The sequence below is a fragment of the Somniosus microcephalus genome, chromosome 14, assembly GCF_052327205.1.
Source record: "Somniosus microcephalus isolate GS21.2 chromosome 14, FLI_Smic_1.0, whole genome shotgun sequence".
Taxonomy (NCBI): Eukaryota; Metazoa; Chordata; class Chondrichthyes; order Squaliformes; family Somniosidae; genus Somniosus; species Somniosus microcephalus.
Genome location: NC_141000.1, coordinates 43,846,953 through 43,864,785, shown reverse-complemented (window position 1 = coordinate 43,864,785; position 17,833 = coordinate 43,846,953). Strand labels below are relative to the sequence as shown.

At 45.6% G+C, this 17,833-nt stretch overlaps 1 protein-coding gene across 2 annotated transcripts in view; it reads right to left on the bottom strand.

Moving 5' to 3' along the window:
• Nucleotides 1-17,415, bottom strand: part of LOC147107466 (uncharacterized) — a 47,410-nt gene extending 29,995 nt beyond the window's left edge. Inside the window, exons 1-2 of one of the 2 annotated variants that reach the window (XM_086006520.1) lie at nt 16,874-17,415; nt 12,441-12,537 (exon numbers count right to left, since the gene is read on the bottom strand). In XM_086006520.1, coding sequence (XP_085862646.1) covers nt 12,441-12,537; nt 16,874-16,986 — 210 coding nt within the window. In that variant the 5' untranslated portion in view covers nt 16,987-17,415. The remainder of the gene's footprint in view (nt 1-12,440; nt 12,538-16,873) is intronic. The other variant, XM_086006519.1, reaches the window with a different exon arrangement.
• Between the last annotated feature and the right edge of the window lie 418 nt (nt 17,416-17,833).

The window sequence follows — 17,833 nt, the reverse complement described above, 5'->3', positions numbered from 1 at the left end:
CAAGTTTTCTAAAGACACCGCCCATTCCTGGGCGGTAATGAATTTCTAGCTCTTGGTTTATTTACCTAAAGGAAAGATATACTTGCTTTAGGGGTAGGGCAACAGAGGTTCAGTGGACTGATTCCTGGGATGGGGGATTGTACTATGAGGAGAGATCGAGTAGACTAGGCCTATATTCCCTAGTGTTTAGAAGAATGGGAGGTGATCTCTTTGAAACATAAAATATTCTTACAGGGCTTGACCGGGTAGATGCAGGGAGGCTGTTTCCCCTGGCTGGAGAGTCTAGAACCAGGGGTCATAGTCTCAAAATAAGGGGTCGGCCACGTAGGACTGAGACGAGGAGAAATTTCTTCACTCAGGGTGGTGAATCTTTGGAATTCTCTACCCCAGAGGGCTGTGGAGCTTCAATCATTGAGCATATTCAAGACAGAGGTCGATAGATTTTTGAAATCTTTAATTCGTTTTTTTTTTTTTTTTTTTTAAATGGGATGTCAGCGTCACTGGCAAGGCCAGCATTTAAACATAGAGACATAGAAGATAGGAGCAGGAGTAGGCCATTCGGCCCCTCGAGCCTGCTCTGCCATTCAATGAGATCATGGCTGACCATCCAAATTCAGTACCCTGTCCCTGCCTTCTCCCCATATCCCTTTTGTTGTGTCTGTTGATAGAGACACTGAAGACAGGAGTTGGTTTCATAGGTGTTTACTAAACAAAGTCTGGAGGGGAACTAACAGATACAACACAATATACAGGCTTATATAGCCCGAGTGGCCATTACCGGTATTACAGTACACATGGGGCTCTTAAAGGCACATACACTACAATTCCTCCCCTTTTAGCTAACCAGTACATAATATTTTAAGTAATTATTAATTACATGTTATAAGAAAAATAATATACACATTGCTACAGTTAATTAATTATAAGTCAGTCTCTCTGGAGGCTTCCTGACTCGGTCCGGATAACGCCTCGGTGGTGTAGTAGTTTCTGGTGGTGTAGTAGGTTCTTTTGGCGAGGCTGATTCGGCTTGAATGCCAGTGTCGGGTTCATCGGGTTCCAGTATCACCGGATCGGAGGTAGATATGGGTATCTCTACTTCATCGTTAGGCGTATAGAGTTGTGGTGTAGGTTGTCCCTTTTCGGATGACTATGATTTGGTCAGCATGGCGCCTTATTATGCTTTCTCCGATGTCCACGGTATACATCAGCGGTCCTAGTCGTGTGCAGATAGTTCCAGGCTGCCATTTCTCGGTACGGTAGTCCCGGGCCAAAACTTGTTGACCTATCTGGAAGGTTCTAGTTGGCCTTTCATTCATGCCTTGAAATTGCTGGTTCTCCACGTCCCTTCTGATGTTGGGCTTGACCAAATCCAGCCGGCATCTTAGGCTTCTATTGAAGATCATGGCGGGAGTTTGGTTTGTAACCATATGTGTTGCATTCCTGTATGCGAACAAGAAGTTATCCACCTTGTGCTGAAGTTTTGTGTCTTCATTACCCATGGCCTTCTTGAAGGTCTGGACAAACCTTTCAGCCAATCCATTGGTGGCGGGATGGTATGGGGCGGACGTGGTGCTTAACCCCATCTTTTTAAAAAAAAAAAAAAAAAAGAACTTCCTGAATTCTTCGGATACAAATTGCGGTCCATTATCAGAACAGATCTGTTCAGCCAGCCCATTCCTGGCAAATATGGTCCTTAATACTGTGATGGTTTTTTCCATGGTGGTGGAGGACATCTTTATTACCTCCGGCCACTTGGAATGTGCATCAACTGCGATTAAGAACATTGAGTCCATAAATGGACCAGCAAAGTCGATGTGCACCCTTTGCCAGGGAGATGAGGTCCACTCCCATGGATGTAGAGGGGCTTGGGGTGGAGCGTTTTGGACCTTCTGGCATCCTAGGCAGCTCTTGGTCATTTCTTCTGTGTCTCCATCGATACCTGGCCACCATACAAATGCTCTGGCTAGGTTCTTCATTTTCACTCCACCCAGATGCCCCTCGTGGAGCTCCTTTAGCACTTTATCCTGGAGTTTGGGTGGAATCACCACTCTGGATCCACACATCAAGGTTCCTCAGCATACTGACAGCTGTTCTTTGCGAGAATGCTGGCAACAGTGGGTCGCCATGTGCTGGTCATCCCTTCACCGTTAAGTCGTAGACTCGAGAGAGAATCGGGTCATTTCTCGTTTCCTTTTCAATGGCAGAATTTGTTACTGGTAGACATTCCACTATGGTTGAGTGGAACATCTCCACTGGGTCTACTGTAGGTGCCTCTTCTATCGTTAGCAACGGTAGGCGCGATAAACCGTCAGCATTCCCATGCTGTTTTGATCCTTTGTATTCTATGTTGTATTGGTGTGCCCCTAGAAAAAGGGACCACCTCTGTAGCCTTTGCGCGGTCATAATGGGAACACCCTTTTTAGGGTTGAATATGGAGATGAGGGGTTGATGGTCAGTCAACAAGGTAAATTTTTGTCCGTGTAGGTAATGGTTGAATTTCTTCACTCCCCATACCAGGCTGAGTGCTTCCCTGTCGATTTAGGCATAGTTACGCTCAGCTGAGTTCAATGAGTGTGACGCAAAAGCTATCGGTCGTTCCGAGCCATCAGGGAATTTATGCGATAATACTGCTCCTATGCCGTAAGGGGATGCATCGCACGCCAGTCTGATTGGCAGTGATGGGTTGTAATGAGCCAAAACTTCTTTGGACGTGATTAAGTCTTTGCATTTATGGAAGGCACGTTTACAGTCTTCGCTCCATTTCCAAATTACTCCTGTTTGTAGCAGTTCATTAAGAGGGTGTAGAAGAGTTGATAAGTTTGGTAAAAATTTATGATAGTAATTTATTAATCCCAGGAACGACCTTAATTGTGAAACATTTTCAGGTGCTGGGGCTTTTATGACCGCTTCAATTTTCTCAGGTGACTTATGCAACCCTTCCTTATTAATTATGTGGCCACAATATATTTGATTTTGGAAAAATTCGCACTTGGGGCGATTTGCTCGTAGGCCCCGTTCTCTCAGCCTAGTGAGCACCTGCTCCAAATTGGCAAGGTGCTCGTTGTCGTTTTCTCCTGTTACAAGGAGGTCGTCTAGGTAGCATTGAGTCCCCGGAATCCCTTGGAGAACTTGCTCCATAGCTCTTTGCCAGATAGCTGGAGCGGATGCTACTCCGAAAACCAGTCGATTGTACTGGTATAGACTTTTGTGTGTATTTATCGTGAGATTTTTTTTTTTTTTTTTTTTTTTTTTTAAATAAAAAAAAAAAGAGGCCTCTTCAACCTCCATCTGTAGATATGCCGGTGTCAAGTCAATTTTGGTGAAACGTTTCCCTCCGGATAGTGAGGCGAAAATATCTTCTATCCTCGGAAGACGATACTGTACCGTGTGAAGGACCAGGTTTACAGTCACCTTGAAGTCTCCACAGATGCGAATTTTTCTCTGTTTTTCAGATTTATTATTCAATGCTTTCTTCATGACTGGAACGATGGGTGTTGCCCACTCGCTCCAATCTATTTTGGATAATACGCCTGCATTTTCCAAATTCTCCAGCTCTGCCTCGACTGCTGGACGAATTGCGTATGGCACCGGTCTTGCTTTAAAAAACTTGGGAATTGCTGCATCTTCCACTTTTATTGAGGCGGTGATGCCTTTCAAGGTTCCTAGTTTCTCTTGAAACACTTCTTTGGCATTGGCCAAGATGTCTTTTAATCGTTCAGGTATGACGTCATCGGTTTTTTTCTTACTGGTCACCGTCAGTGCCTGAACGGAGTGCCAGTCTAAACGTATTTTCCTGATCCATTCACGTCCCAACAGCGGTGGGCCACCATCTTATAGAATGTATAAATACAACTTTTGTATTTCCTTGCCATTGTATACAACAGGCACCCTTATTTTTCCTTTGGGTTATACTTTCTGCCCCGTATATGTTTTCAAGATAATGGATGTGTCTTTTAAAAGGTATATGCGGAAATAGCCGCTCGTAATCCCGTCGATTTATGATGGTCAGAGCTGATCCTGTATCTAGCTCCATTTTAACTGGGGACCCTGCTATCATGAGGGTAACCCAAATGGTCTGGTAATCATCTTTGGCAAGTACATTATGTAATTTGATGCAACTTAGTCTCTTGTTTTCGGAGTCGCTATTGCTCTTCTGGTCTTCGGAGCTACTGTCCGTCATCATTTGTACCTTTCTGTACTTTTCTTTATTGATTTTTTTTTTTTTCCTGTCTGTGGATTTATTTTGTCCAAATCGGCATACCCGTGCAATGTGTCCAATCTTTCCGCATTGCCTGCATGCTTTGTCCTTGAACCAGCAGTCCCTCTGGTTATGGGTGGATCTGTCGCAGCGATAACATCTCTCGAAACCCTGTGTCATTTTATGGGTGCCGAAGTCCTGTGTCTTTTGTTGTATCTCTGCAGCTCCTCTTGCGGCTGCTTCGTATGATACAGCCATACTGAAAGCCTTGTCCAGTGTTAAATCTTTTTCAGAAAGCAGCCTTTTCTGTGTTCCTTCACTTAGGAGACCGCAGACGAATTTGTCTCGAAGATAATCTGCTTGTCCTGCCCCGAATTGGCAGTGTTTTGATAGCTTTCTTAATTCGGTGAGGTAATCAGCGTTACTTTCATTCTTGTGTTGATTTCTCTTGAAGAATTTGAATCGTTCCGCTATCAGCAGCGGTGTTGGGTTTAAGTGCTCCTGTAGGGTATCAACAATTTCTTTAAAATTCTTGTCCTTTGGTTTGGCTGGAGTGATTAAATTTCGTAACAGCCCGTATGTCTTTGCGCCCATTAGATTTAGCAGTACTGAAGCTTTTTTTCATCTTCTATTCCATTTGCACTCTTTCCACATGTGGTCCAATCCTCTATCTCGTTATCAAAAACATCAATATTGCCAGACTTAGGCATCTTAGAAAAGATATGGCGCTTCCCGTGCTTTCCCGCCGCTGCTGCCGATGACAACGCTGTTTCCGTTCTTTTTTTAAAAATTTATTTAAAGTTGGAGACTCGTTCCCGCGGACTTTCTCTCTAGGTCTGAACACCGACCTGCTTGCGGCGCCGGCCGTCTCCCGAGTGTTCCCTCCCCATCTGTTACTGCTTGCCTCCGCTTTTGCTGCTTGGCCCAGCTGTAGAGCCAGCCACTGGTGCCCCAGCCTGATGCCCAGGAAGGATTAGGGCAGTACCTGCCACCAGCTTGGCCAGCTGGTGAAACCACAGCTTCTTTCACTTTCTTGATTCTTCTGGACGCCAGAGGAATCGATGTCCTTGAGGTGCTGCCGAATTGCAGGTAAGTCCGTTTCCACTTCATCGCCACTGTTGTGTCTGTGTGTTGATAGAGACACTGAAGACAGGAGTTGGTTTCATAGGTGTCTGGAGGGGAACTAACAGATACAACACAATATACAGGCTTATATAGCCCGAGTGGCCATTACCGGTATTACAGTACACATGGGGCTCTTAAGGCACATACACTACACCTTTAGCCTTAAGAAATATATCTAACTCCTTGAATATATTTAATGAATTGGCCTCCACTGCCTTCTGTGGTAGAGAATTCCATAGGTTCACCACTCTCTGGGTGAAGAAATTCCTCATCTCTGTCCTAAATGGCTTACACCTTATCCTTAGACTGTGACCCCTGGTTCTGGACTCCCCGGCCATCAGGAACATCCTTCCTGCATCTAGTCTGTCTAGCCCTGTTAGAATTTTATAAGTTTCAATCAGATCCCCTCTCATTCTTCTAAACTCCAGCGAGTATAAGCCCAATCGACCAATCTCTCCTCATATGTCATTCCTGCCATCCCAGGTATCAGTCTGGTGAATCTTCGTTGCACTCCCTCCATGGCAAGAACACCCTTCCTCAGATAAGGCAACCAAAACTGCATACAATACTCAAGGTGTGGTCTCACCAAGGCCCTGTACAACTGCAGCAAGACACCCTTGTTCTTGTACTCAAACCCTCTCGCTACAAAGGCCAACATACCATTTGCCTTCTTAACCGCCTGCTGCACCTGCATGCTTACCTTCAGCAACTGATGCACAAGGACACCCAGGTCTCGTTGCACTTCCCCTTCTCCCAATCTATTGCTGTTCAGATAATAATCTGCCTTCTTGTTTTTGCCACCAAAGTGGATAACCTCACATTTATCCACATTATACTGCATCTGCCATGCTTCTGCCCAATCACCCAACTTGTCCAAACCATACTGGAGTTTCTCAGCATCCTCCTCACAGCACACACGCCCACCCAACTTTGTCTCATCTGCAAACTTGGAGATATTACATCTAGTTCCCTCGTCTAGATCATTAATATATATTGTGAACAGCTGGGGTCCTGGGACCGATCCCTGCGATACCCCACTAGTCACTGCCTGCCACTTGAAAAAGAGCCGCTTATTCCAACTCTTTGCTTCCTGTCTGTCAACCAGTTCTCTATCCAAGTCAGTACCTTGCCCCCAATCCCATGTGCCTTAACTTTACACTCTAATCTCTTATGCGGGACCTTATCGAAAGCCTTCTGAAAGTCCAAATACACCACATCCACTGGTTCTCCCTTATCTATTCTACCAGTTACATCCTCAAAAAATTCCAGTAGATTAGTCAAGCACGATTTACCTTTTGTAAATCCATGTTGACTTTGTCCGATCCCGTCACTGTTTTCCAAGTGCTCTGCTATTACATCTTTTATAATGGACTCTAGCATTTTCCCCACCACCAATGTCAGGCTGACCGGTCTATAATTCCCCGTTTTCTCTCTACCACCTTTTTTGAATAGTGGGGCAACATTAGCTACCCTCCAATCCATGGGAACTGTTCCATAGTCTATTGAACTTTGGAAGATGACCAGCAATGCATCTATTATTTCTAGGGCCACTTTCTTAAGTACCCTAGGATATAGATCATCAGGCCCTGGGGATTTATCGGCCTTCAATCCTGTCAATTTCCCTAACAGCACTTCCCTACAAATACTGGATTTCTTTCAGTTCCTCCCTCTCTTTAGACCCTATGTTCCCTGACATCTCTGAGGTTATTTTTGTCCTCCTTTGTGAAGACAGAACCAAAGTATGTATTTAATTGGTCTGCCATTTCTTTGTTCCCCATTATAAATACCCCTGATTCTGACTGCAAGGGACCTATGCTTGACTTCACCAATCTTTTTCTCTTCACATATCGATAAAAGCTTTTACAGTCAGTTTTTATGTTCCCTGCAAGCGTACTCTCACTATTTCCCCCCTCTTAATTAATCCCTTTGTCTTCCTTTGCTGAATCCTAAACTGCTCCCAATCCTCAGGTTTACTGCTTTTTCTAGCCAATTTCCTTGGATCTTATGCTATCCCTAATTTTCCTGGTTAGCCACGGTCGCATCACCTTTTTTGTTTTATTTCTTTGACAAACAGGGATGAACCAATTCTGCAGTTCATCCATGCGATCTTTGAATGTTTGCCACTGCCTATCCACCGTCAACCCTTTGAGTAACATTCCCCAATCAATCCTACCCAACTCACACCTCATACCATCGTAGTTTGAGTCAACTGCTTCACTTTTTACCTTAATGAAGAATTCGATCATATTATGATCACTCCGACCCAAGGGGCCTCGCACAACAAGATTGCTAATTATCCTTTCTCATTACATAATACCCAGTCTAAGATGCCCTGATCTCTAGTTGGTTCCTCGACATATTGGTCCAGGAAACCATCCCGTATACACTCCAGGAATTCCTCCTCCACAGTCTTGTTACCAATTTGATTAGCCCAATCTATATGTAGATTAAAGTCACCCATGATAACTGCAGTGCCTTTATTGCACGTGTCTCTAATTTCCCGTTTAATGCCATCCCCAACCTTCGCATTACTGTTTGGAGGTCTGTATACCACTCCCATGAACGTTTTCTGCCCCTTGGTATTTCTCAGCTCTACCCATACAGATTCCACATCATCAGAGCTAATATCCTTCCTTTCAATTGTGTTAATCCCCTCTTTAACCAGCAATGCTACCCTACCTCCTTTTCCCTATCTTTCCTAAATATTGAATACCCCTGGATGTTGAGTTCCCAGCCTTGGTCACCCTGGAGCCATGTTTCCGTAATCCCAATCATATCATATCATATCCGTTTACTTCTATTTGCGCACCTAATTCAACCACCTTATTACGAATGTTCCTCGCATTAAGACACAAGGCCTTCAGGCTTGTTTTTTTAAACACTCTTACACCTTTTAGAATTATTTATTTATTTATTTTTTTTTTTTTTTTAAACTGTGGCCATGTTTGATTTAAACCCTTGATTTCTCTGACTACCACCTTTGTTTTTCTCCTTCCTGTCTTTTGCTTCCATCCTTGTTTCCCTTTCCTCGGTCTCCCTGCTCAGGTTCCCAAACCCCTGCCATTTTAGTTTAAACCCTCCCCCAAAGCACTAGCAAACACTCCCCCTAGGACATCAGTCCCAGTCCTGCCCAGGTGCAAACCGTCCAGTTTGTACTGGTCACACCTCCCCCAGAACTGGTTCCAATGTCCCAGGAATTTGAATCCCTCCCCCTTGCACCATTCTTCAAGCCACGTATTCATCTGAAATATCCTTCTATTTCTACTCTGACTAGCACGTGGCACTAGTAGCAATCCTGAGATTACTACCTTTGAGGTCGTATTTTTTAAATATACCTCCTAACTCCCTATATTCAGCTTTTAGGACCTCATCCCGCTTTTTACCTATATCGTTGGTACCTATATGCACCACGACAACTGGCTGTTCACCCTCCCCTTCCAAAATGTTCTGCAGCCGCTCCGAGACATCCTTGACCCTTGCACCAGGGAGGCAACATACCATCCTGGAGTCATGTTTGCGGCTGCAGAAATGCCTATCTATTCCCCTTAAAATAGAATCCCCTATTACTATAGCTCTCCCACTCTTTCCTCCCGTCCTGTGCAGCAGAACCACCCACGGTGCCAGGAAGTTGGCTGCTGCTGCCTTCCCTTGATAAGCCACCCTCCCCAACAATATCCAAAGCGGTATATCTGTTTGAGGGGGGGGGGGGGGGGGATGGTCACGGGGGACCCCTGTACTACCTGCCTGCGCCTACTACGCTGCCTGGTGGTCACCCATTCTCTTCCTGCCTGTGCAGCCTTTACCGGCGGTGTGACCAACTCCCTAAATGTGCTATCCACGACATCCTCAGCATCGCGAATGCTCCAGTATGTATCCGCTCGCAGCTCTAGCGCCGCAATGCGGTCTGTCAGTAGCTGCAGCTGGATACACTTCCCGCACACATGGTCGTCAGGGACACAGGAAGTGTCCCTGATTTCCCACATAGTGCAGGAGGAGCATACCATGGCACAGAGCTCTCCTGCCATGACTTACCCATTAATTAATTCAAATTAAATCAAATCAATCCCAATTACACTCTAATTAAATGATATACTGAAGGGCCCTTGTTTACCAGCAGTCCCCGCTACACCACAGACACCCTATAAACTACAAAATTTAAGTTTGGAAACTTTATTACCCATCCCTAATTGCCCTCTAGAAGGTGGTGGCGAGCCGCCTTCTTGTACCGCTGCAGTCGTGTGGTGAAGGTACTCCCACAGTGCTGTTAGGGAAGGAGTTCCAGGATTTTGACCCAGTGACGATGAAGGATCGGCGATATACTTCTAAGTCAGGATGCTGTGACTTGGAGGTGGTGGTGTTCCCGTGCGTCTGCTGCCCTTGCCCTTCTAGGTGGAACAGGTTGTGGGTTTGGGAGGTGCTGCCGAAGAAGCCTTGGCGTGTTGCTACAGTGCATCTTGTAGGTGGTACACACTGCAGCCACGGTACGCTGGTGGTGGAGGGAGTGGATGTTTAAGGTGGTAGAGGGGGTGCCAATCAAGCGGGCTGCTTTGTCCTGGATGGTGTCGAGCTTCTAGTGTTGTTGGAGCTGCACTCATCCTGGCAAGTGGAGAGTATGCCATCACACTCCTTACTTGAGCCTTGTAGATGGCAGAAAGGCTTTGGGGAGTCAGGAGGTGAGACATTAGAATACCTAGCCTCTGACCTGCTCATGTTGCCACAGTATTTATGTGGCTGGTCAAGCTAAGTTTCTGGTCAATGGTGACCCACAGGATGTTGATGGTGGGGGATTCGGTGATGGTAATACCATTGAATGTCAAGGGGTGGTGTTGAGATAGTCATTACCTGGCACTTCTGTGGCGCAAATGTTACCTGCCACTTATCAGCCCAAGCCTGAACGTCATCCAGGTCTTGTTGCATGCGAGCATGGACTGCTTCATTATTTGAGGAGTTGTGAATGGCACTGAACACTGTACAATCATCAGCAAACATCCCCATTTCTGACCTTATGTTGGAGAGAAGGTCATTGATGAAGCAGCTGAAGATGGTTGGACCTAGGACACTGCCCTGAGGAAATCCTGCAACGATGGCCTGGGGTTGTGATGATTGACCTTCAATCACCACAACCATCTTCCTTTGTGCTAGGTGTGACTCCAGCCAGTGGAGAGTTTTCCCCCATATTCCTACTGACTTCAGTTTTACTAGGGTTCCTTGATGCCACACTGTCAAATGCTGCCTTGATGTCAAGGGCACTCACTCTCACCTCTGGAATTTAGCTCCTTTGTCCATGTTTGGACCAAGGCTGTAATAAGGTCGGCAGCCGAGTGGTCTTGACGGAACCCAAACTGGGCATCAGTGAGCAGGCTATTGGTGAGTAAGTACTGCTTGATAGCACTGTCAATGACACCTTCCATCACTTTGCTGATGATTGAGTGTAGACTGATGGGACGCTAACTGGCTGGATTGGATTTGTCCTGCTTTATGGACAGGACGCACCTGGGCAGTTTTCCACATTGTCGGATAGATGCCAGTGTTGTAGCTGTATTGGAACAGCTTGGCTAGAGGCACAGCTAGTTCTGGAGCACAAGTCTTCAGCACAATAGCCGGGTTGTTGCCAGGGCCCATAGCCTTCGCTGCATCCAGTGCACTCAGCTATTTCTTGATATCACATGGAGCAAATCGAATTGGCTGAAGAATGGCTTCTGTGATGGTGGGGACTGCAGGAGGCCGATATGGGTCATCCACTCAGCATTTCTGGCTGAAGATGGTTGCAAATGCTTCAGCCTAGTCTTTTGCACTCACGTGCTGGGCTCCACCTTCACTGAGGATGGGGATATTCATGGAGCCTCCTCCTCCCGTTGTTTAATGGTTCACAACCATTCACGACTGGATGTGGCAGGACTGCAGAGCTTAGATTGTGGGATTGCTTAGCCTTGTCTCTAGCATGCCGCTTCCCCTTTTCAGCATGCATGTTGTCCTGTGTTGCAGCTTCCCCAGGTTGGCACCTCATTTTTAGGTACACCTGGTGTTCCTGGCATGCTCTTCTGCACTCCTTATTGAACCAGGGTTGGTCCCCTGGCTTGATGGTAATGGTAGAGTGAGGGATATGCTAGGTTAGAGATTGTGGTGGAATACAATTCTGCTGCTGCTGCTGATGGCCTACAGCGCCTCATGGATGCCCAGTTTTGAGCTGCTAGATCTGTTCTGAATCTATCCCATTTAGCATGGTGGTAGTGCCACACAACACGATGGAAGGTGTCCTCAGGGTGAAGATGGGACTTCGTTTCCACAACGACTGTGCGGTGGTCACTGCTACCAATACTGTCATGGACAGTTGCAACTGCGACAGGTAGATTGGGGAGGATGAGTTCAAGTAGTTTTTTCCCTCGTGTTGATTCTCTCACCACCTGTCGCAGGCCCAGACTGGCAGCTTTATCCTTCAGGACTTGGATAGCTCGGTCAGTAGTGGTGCTACCGAGCCACTCTTGGTGATAGACATTGAAGTTCTCCACCCAGAGTACATTCGGCACCCTTGCTACTCTCAGTGCTTCTTCCAAGTGGTGTTTAACATGGCAGAGTACTGATTCATCAGCTGAGGGAGGGCGGGTCAGTGGTAATCAGCAGGAGATTTCCTTGCCCATGCTTGACCTAAAGCCATGAGACTTCATGGGGTCCGGAGTCAATGTTGAGGACTCCCAGGGCCACTCCTTCCCGACTGTATACCACTGTGCCACCACCCCTGGTGGGTCTGTCCTGCCAGTGGCAATATTAAGAGAACCAAGGGATATGGGGATAGGGTGGGAAGGTGGAGTTGAAGATCAGCTATGATCTTATTGAATGGCAGAGCAGTCTCGAGGGGCCGAATGGCCTACTCCTGCTACTAATTCTTTTGTTGAAAGCTTTTTGGAAATCTAAGTCTACTGTAACTTCTTCAAAAAATACAATTAGATTTGTAAGACATGTTTTTCTTTTTATGAAACCATGTTGGGTGTCCCTAATCTGTCCCTCTCTTTCCAAGCAATCATATATTGCATCCTCTAATGATTCCATCAAGCATCTTTCCTATTACTGGTGTCACACTAATGGGCCTATAGTTACCCGAGTCCGTCTGGTAACTCACCAGCAGTGTGGAGTTCTCTCGCAATAACTCAGCCAGGGTCTCGGGTGGGAATTCCGACACATTCTCTCCATTTACCTGCAGCAAGTGGTCACCTCTCCTAAAATATGGCCGCACAACAAAAACAACATGGTCAAGATCAACAATACCTCAAGGGACAGTCCAGAAGACCTACTGTTCTGTCGGGTTATTTCATAACTTTATAATAATTATATTCACATACTTCAAATGGTAAAATTTAACTAGAGCATTAGAATCATAGAATGTTACAGCACAGAAGGAGGCCATTCAGCCCATCATGCCTCTGTCAGCTCTTTGAAAGAGCGATCCAATTAGCTCCACTCACCTGCTCTTTCCCCATAACCCTGGAAAATTTTTCCTTTTCCAAGTATTTATCCAATTCCCTTTTGAAAGTTACTATTGAAACACGCGGTGTAAAAAAAATTCTCCCCACCTCCTGGATTTCTTGCCAATTATTTTAAATGTGACCCCTCTGGTCAACAACAAACAACAACTTTTATTTATATAGCACTTTTAACATAGTAAAACATCCCAAGTCACTTCAGAGGAGCGTCATCAGACAAATTTGACACCGAGGCACATAAGGAGAAATTAGGACAGGGGACAAGAGGAGCATCTTAAAAGGAAGTAGAGGTGGAGGGAATTCCAGAGCTTAGGGCCTAGGCAGCTGAAGGCACAGCCACCAATGGTGGAGCGAGTAAAAATCAGGAATGCTCATGAGCGCAGAATTAGAGGAGCGCAGATATCTCGGGGTGTTTGCAGGATTGGAGGAGATTACAGAGATAGGGAGGGGCGAGACCAGGGAGGAATTTGAAAACAAGGATGAGACTTTTAAAATTGAAGCTATGCCGGACCAGGAGCCAATGTAGGTCAGCGAGCACAGGAGTGATGGGTGAACTGGGCATCGTGTAAGTTAGGACACTGGCAGCAGAGTTTTGGATGAGCTCAGGTTTATGTAGGGTGGAAGATGGGAGGCCAGCCAGGAGTGCATTGGAATAGTCAAGTCTCGAGGTAACAAAGGCATGGATGAGAGTTTCAGCAGCAGATGAGCTGAGGCAGGGGTGGAGACGGACAATGTTATGGAGGTGGAATTGATGGTCTTGATGATGGAGCGGATATGGGATCAGAAGCTCATCTATGACACCAAGTTTGCGAACAATTGAAAGGTCATCGACCTGAAACGTTAACTCTGCTTCTCTTTTCACAGATGCTGCCTTACCTGCTGAGTATCTCCAGCATTTTCTGTTTTTATTTCAGACTTCCAGCATCTGCAGTATTTTCTTTTTGTATTTGCGAATGATAGGGTTCAGCCTCAGACAGCGGCCAGGAAGAGGGATGGAGTCGGTGGCTAGGGAACGGAATTTGTGGCGGGAACCAAAGACAATGGCTTTGGTCTTCTCCATATTTAGTTGTAGGAAATTTCTGCTCATCCGGTACTGGGGGTCAGACAAGCAGTGTGACAATTGAGAGACTGTGGAGGGGTCGATAGAAGAGGTAGTGAGTTAGAGCTGGGTGTCGTCAGCGTACACGTGGAAACTAATGCTGTGATTTCGAATTACATCGCCGCGGGGCAGCATGTAGTTGAGAAATAAGAGGCCAAGGATAGATGCTTGGGGGACACCAGAAGTAACTGGCATGCCTGCCACTGGAAACAGTTCCTCTTCATTTACTCCAGCAAAACCCCTCAATTTTGAAAATTTCCATCTCCCCTCTAAAGAGAACAATTTCAACTTCTGCAGTCCCTACACATAAGAAGTCTCCCATCCCTGGTACCATTATAATAAATCTCCTCTGCACCCTCGCCAAGGCCCCGACACCATTCCTAAAAAGTGTGGTGCCGAGAATTGGACACAATACTCTGAGGCCAAACCAGTGATTTATAAAGGTTTAGCAGAACTTCCTGACTTTTCAACTCTATGCTTCAGTTTATAAAGCCAAGGATCCCATATGCTTTAACAACTTGTCCTCCCACCTTCAAAGATTTGTGTACATACACCCCCAAGTCTCTGTTCCAAAACCCCCTTTAAAATTGTACCATTTAGTTCATATTGCCTCTCCTCATTTTTCCTTCCAAAATGCATCACTTCATGTTTCTCTGCATTAAATTTCATCTGCCTTGTCTCTGCCCATTTCACCAGTCTGTCTGCCCATTTCACCAGTCTGTCTCTGCCCATTTCACCAGTCTGTCTCTGCCCATTTCACCAGTCTGTCTCTGCCCATTTCACCAGTCTGTCTCTGCCCATTTCACCAGTCTGTCTCTGCCCATTTCACCAGTCTGTCTCTGCCCATTTCACCAGTCTGTCTCTGCCCATTTCACCAGTCTGTCTCTGCCCTCCAGAAGTCCGCTACTATAATCCTCACTGTTTACTGCATTTCCAAGCTTTGGGTCATCTGCAAACTTTAAAATTATGCCCTTTATACCCAAAACCAGGTCATTAATATATATATCAAAATGAGCAGTGGTCCTAATACCAACCTCTGGGGGGACACCACAATATACTTCCATATCTAAAAAGAGGATTGGAAGATTGTAACCAGAGGCTTTGTTATTTCCATCCATACGTCTCTCAGCTATCTGGGATGCATCCCAGGCAGACCGGGTGACTTTTCTACTTTGAGCGATGCCAGTCATTTAATTACCTATTCATCTATTCCTGTCCTATCCCATTGCTTATTTACTGCTTTACCGGATATTTTTTTTCCATTCCAATTGGGCCAGATCCCTTTACAGCTCTGAAATTAGCTTTCCTCCATTTCCTGAAGCACTCCTGCTTCTCCCGGTCCTGCAAACTTCCCCACCATCAGCCTGGCCCTCCCCCATACAAACACTACACCAATCCCGTTGTCAGTGATTGGACCCACCCCCCCGAATTCAGGGATAGGACCCCCCCCTGGGGTCAGGGGTCATGACACCCCCTGGAGTCAGGGTCGGAACTCCCCCCGGGCTCAGGGTCAGACCTCCCTGTGTCTTGCTGCCTCCTGTCCAGCGTTCCCCACCCTACTGGATTCAACCTGTCAATCAGGGCGGGGAAACCTGTCCATGACATCACACGCATGCTGTGGAGTTAAAACTCCAGTGTGCGGCGTGCTCAACCGGCCCCCCACCCTGGGCAAGGAAAAAACTTCAATTCCGACCAGTATCTTTGATCAATAATAAAAGTATATTAAGTTCCCAATCCACCCCTTCTTTGAGCCAGGTTTCTGTTATTGCCACTATATCACAACCCCTTGTGGCAACCTGCAGCTAACCAAATTTATTTACCGCGCTACATGCATTTATGCTCATGCAGTCTGCCATAGTCTGTTTAGCATTGCTCCCCTGACTAATACCGCCTATATCTGGACTACTCTTTAAAGCGGTTTGTCTCTCCCAGTCCTTTATGCACCTTGGTTTCTCCACTCGGACAGAAAACAGAGGCAAGCTGCCCCATTGGAAGCTCCATTGTAAGGTTGAGTCCAGAAAACCTGGCAACTGTTCTGGACTGCTGCCATGGTTACCAGGGGAGAAGAGATCTGCCAGAAAGGATTATCAATTTTGGAGCTATGGTCAGTAAAACTATTTATTTTATGCCCAGTCCCAACCTTAAACAGTTTGTGCTAACATTTTAATAAATTGCAGTCGTCCTTTTATAAAATTAATTTTGTTGATCTGCTCTCTCCATACTAAAGCCAGGGCAACTATTTTGGATTCAGGCATTCCATGTGGCACTATATATAAAATATAGTTTGATTTCAAATAATTGTGATTTAAAAATTTAAAGAAAGACTTGCATTTCTATAGCCCCTTTCATGACCTGACGCCTCAAATCACTTTGCAGCCAATGAAGTACTTTTTAAAGTGTAGTCACTGTTATAATGTAGGAAACGCGACAGTCAATTTGCACACAGCAAGGACCCACAAACAGCAATGTGAAAATGACCAGATAATCTGTTTTTGTTATATTGGGTTGAGGGATAAATATCGGCCCCAGGACACCGGGAAGAACTCCCCTGCTCTTCTTCCAAATAGTGGCCGTGGGATCTTTTACGTCCACTTGAGAGCAGAGGGGCCTCCGGTTTAACAGCTCATGGGAAAGACAACACCGCCAACTGATTACACACGGATGTTGCTGGTAGATGATAAAATATACAAGTACATCACTGAAGACTAAAATATTTAAGTAAAAAGCCTTGGGTGAATTTTAAAGCATGCAGCTCCTTAAATGTATCAGCAAAGCAACTCTCGGAAACCGCGATCACAAACGCATTCAAAAGTACCATTTTCTTTTCATGAAGACGCACTTTTAGAAATTATTTAATCAAATATGTCATCCAAAATTTATTTCACAAACATTTTTTAACTAGCTATTTGGAGAAATCACAAATTATCCCTGATCCTTTGCTTAGTATTTCTAAAAGTTTAGCGAATGGTTTACCTGAAGAGAGAACGGGAGCCCTTGCAGTGCAGGACTTCTTGAATCTCGTATTGGTGTTTCCCATCCATGATTTTGTGGTTGATCACCACTCCCCCTTTAGGGCAATGTGACATCTTTGCACAATGGCGACAAATCACCGGTCATACAAAGGAACTGCTCTTCATACACGATGCTACACCACTGACTCGCACTTTTAACAATTCTGCAGGCCTCTTACCTTCGCTCTCACTGGGCGGTCGGAGCTGGCTGGCCTCAGTCTTCCTTTTTATCCAGAACCCTGCATGCAATTTCTACCATGTGACTGGGGAAGAACTGAAGTCATGAGGTTTCACTTCTGCTTTAAACATAAAATACTTTCGATGACCTTATTTCACGATTCGTTTTACTTGAAAAACAAGAAAAACCAGGCCGGGGGGTTATTTTTTAACCTACGAGTGAGACGCAGCGGGACATTCCTTACATTTGGCAATTCAGTATTTGTAAATTAACATGCACAAGCACGGATAATTGCTCCCACCTGACATTTTATCTTTGTCAGAGATTATTATGGGATGTGGCCACTTCCTTTTTAGTCGAAACCTGACTGCTAAATTTATGGAATGACACCGATCACTTGGGTGTTCAACTCACTGGAGAATAAGCCAATTTTGACAACAGTTTTGCAACAACCTCCCTCCAAAATCTCAGTCCGTGCATTTTATGTAATGTTGACTGCAGTGGGCACACCACCCAGTCAGTGGAAGCTGCAAACCTACACCTGAGGCAGGCGAAGAGGTGCACTTCAGAGGCTGCATTTTGCAAAGTTCCGTACTAATTGGCAGAAAATTGGCAGCGAACAAATCTGAGCTACTCGCGATTCTTCAGTCTGCGCTTTAATTGAGCGTGAATACAGAAGGATTGAGCTGGTAGAATTTCCCCTTAACTGGGGCCGTTTAACTTGTCAAAAGCAAGAACTAACAT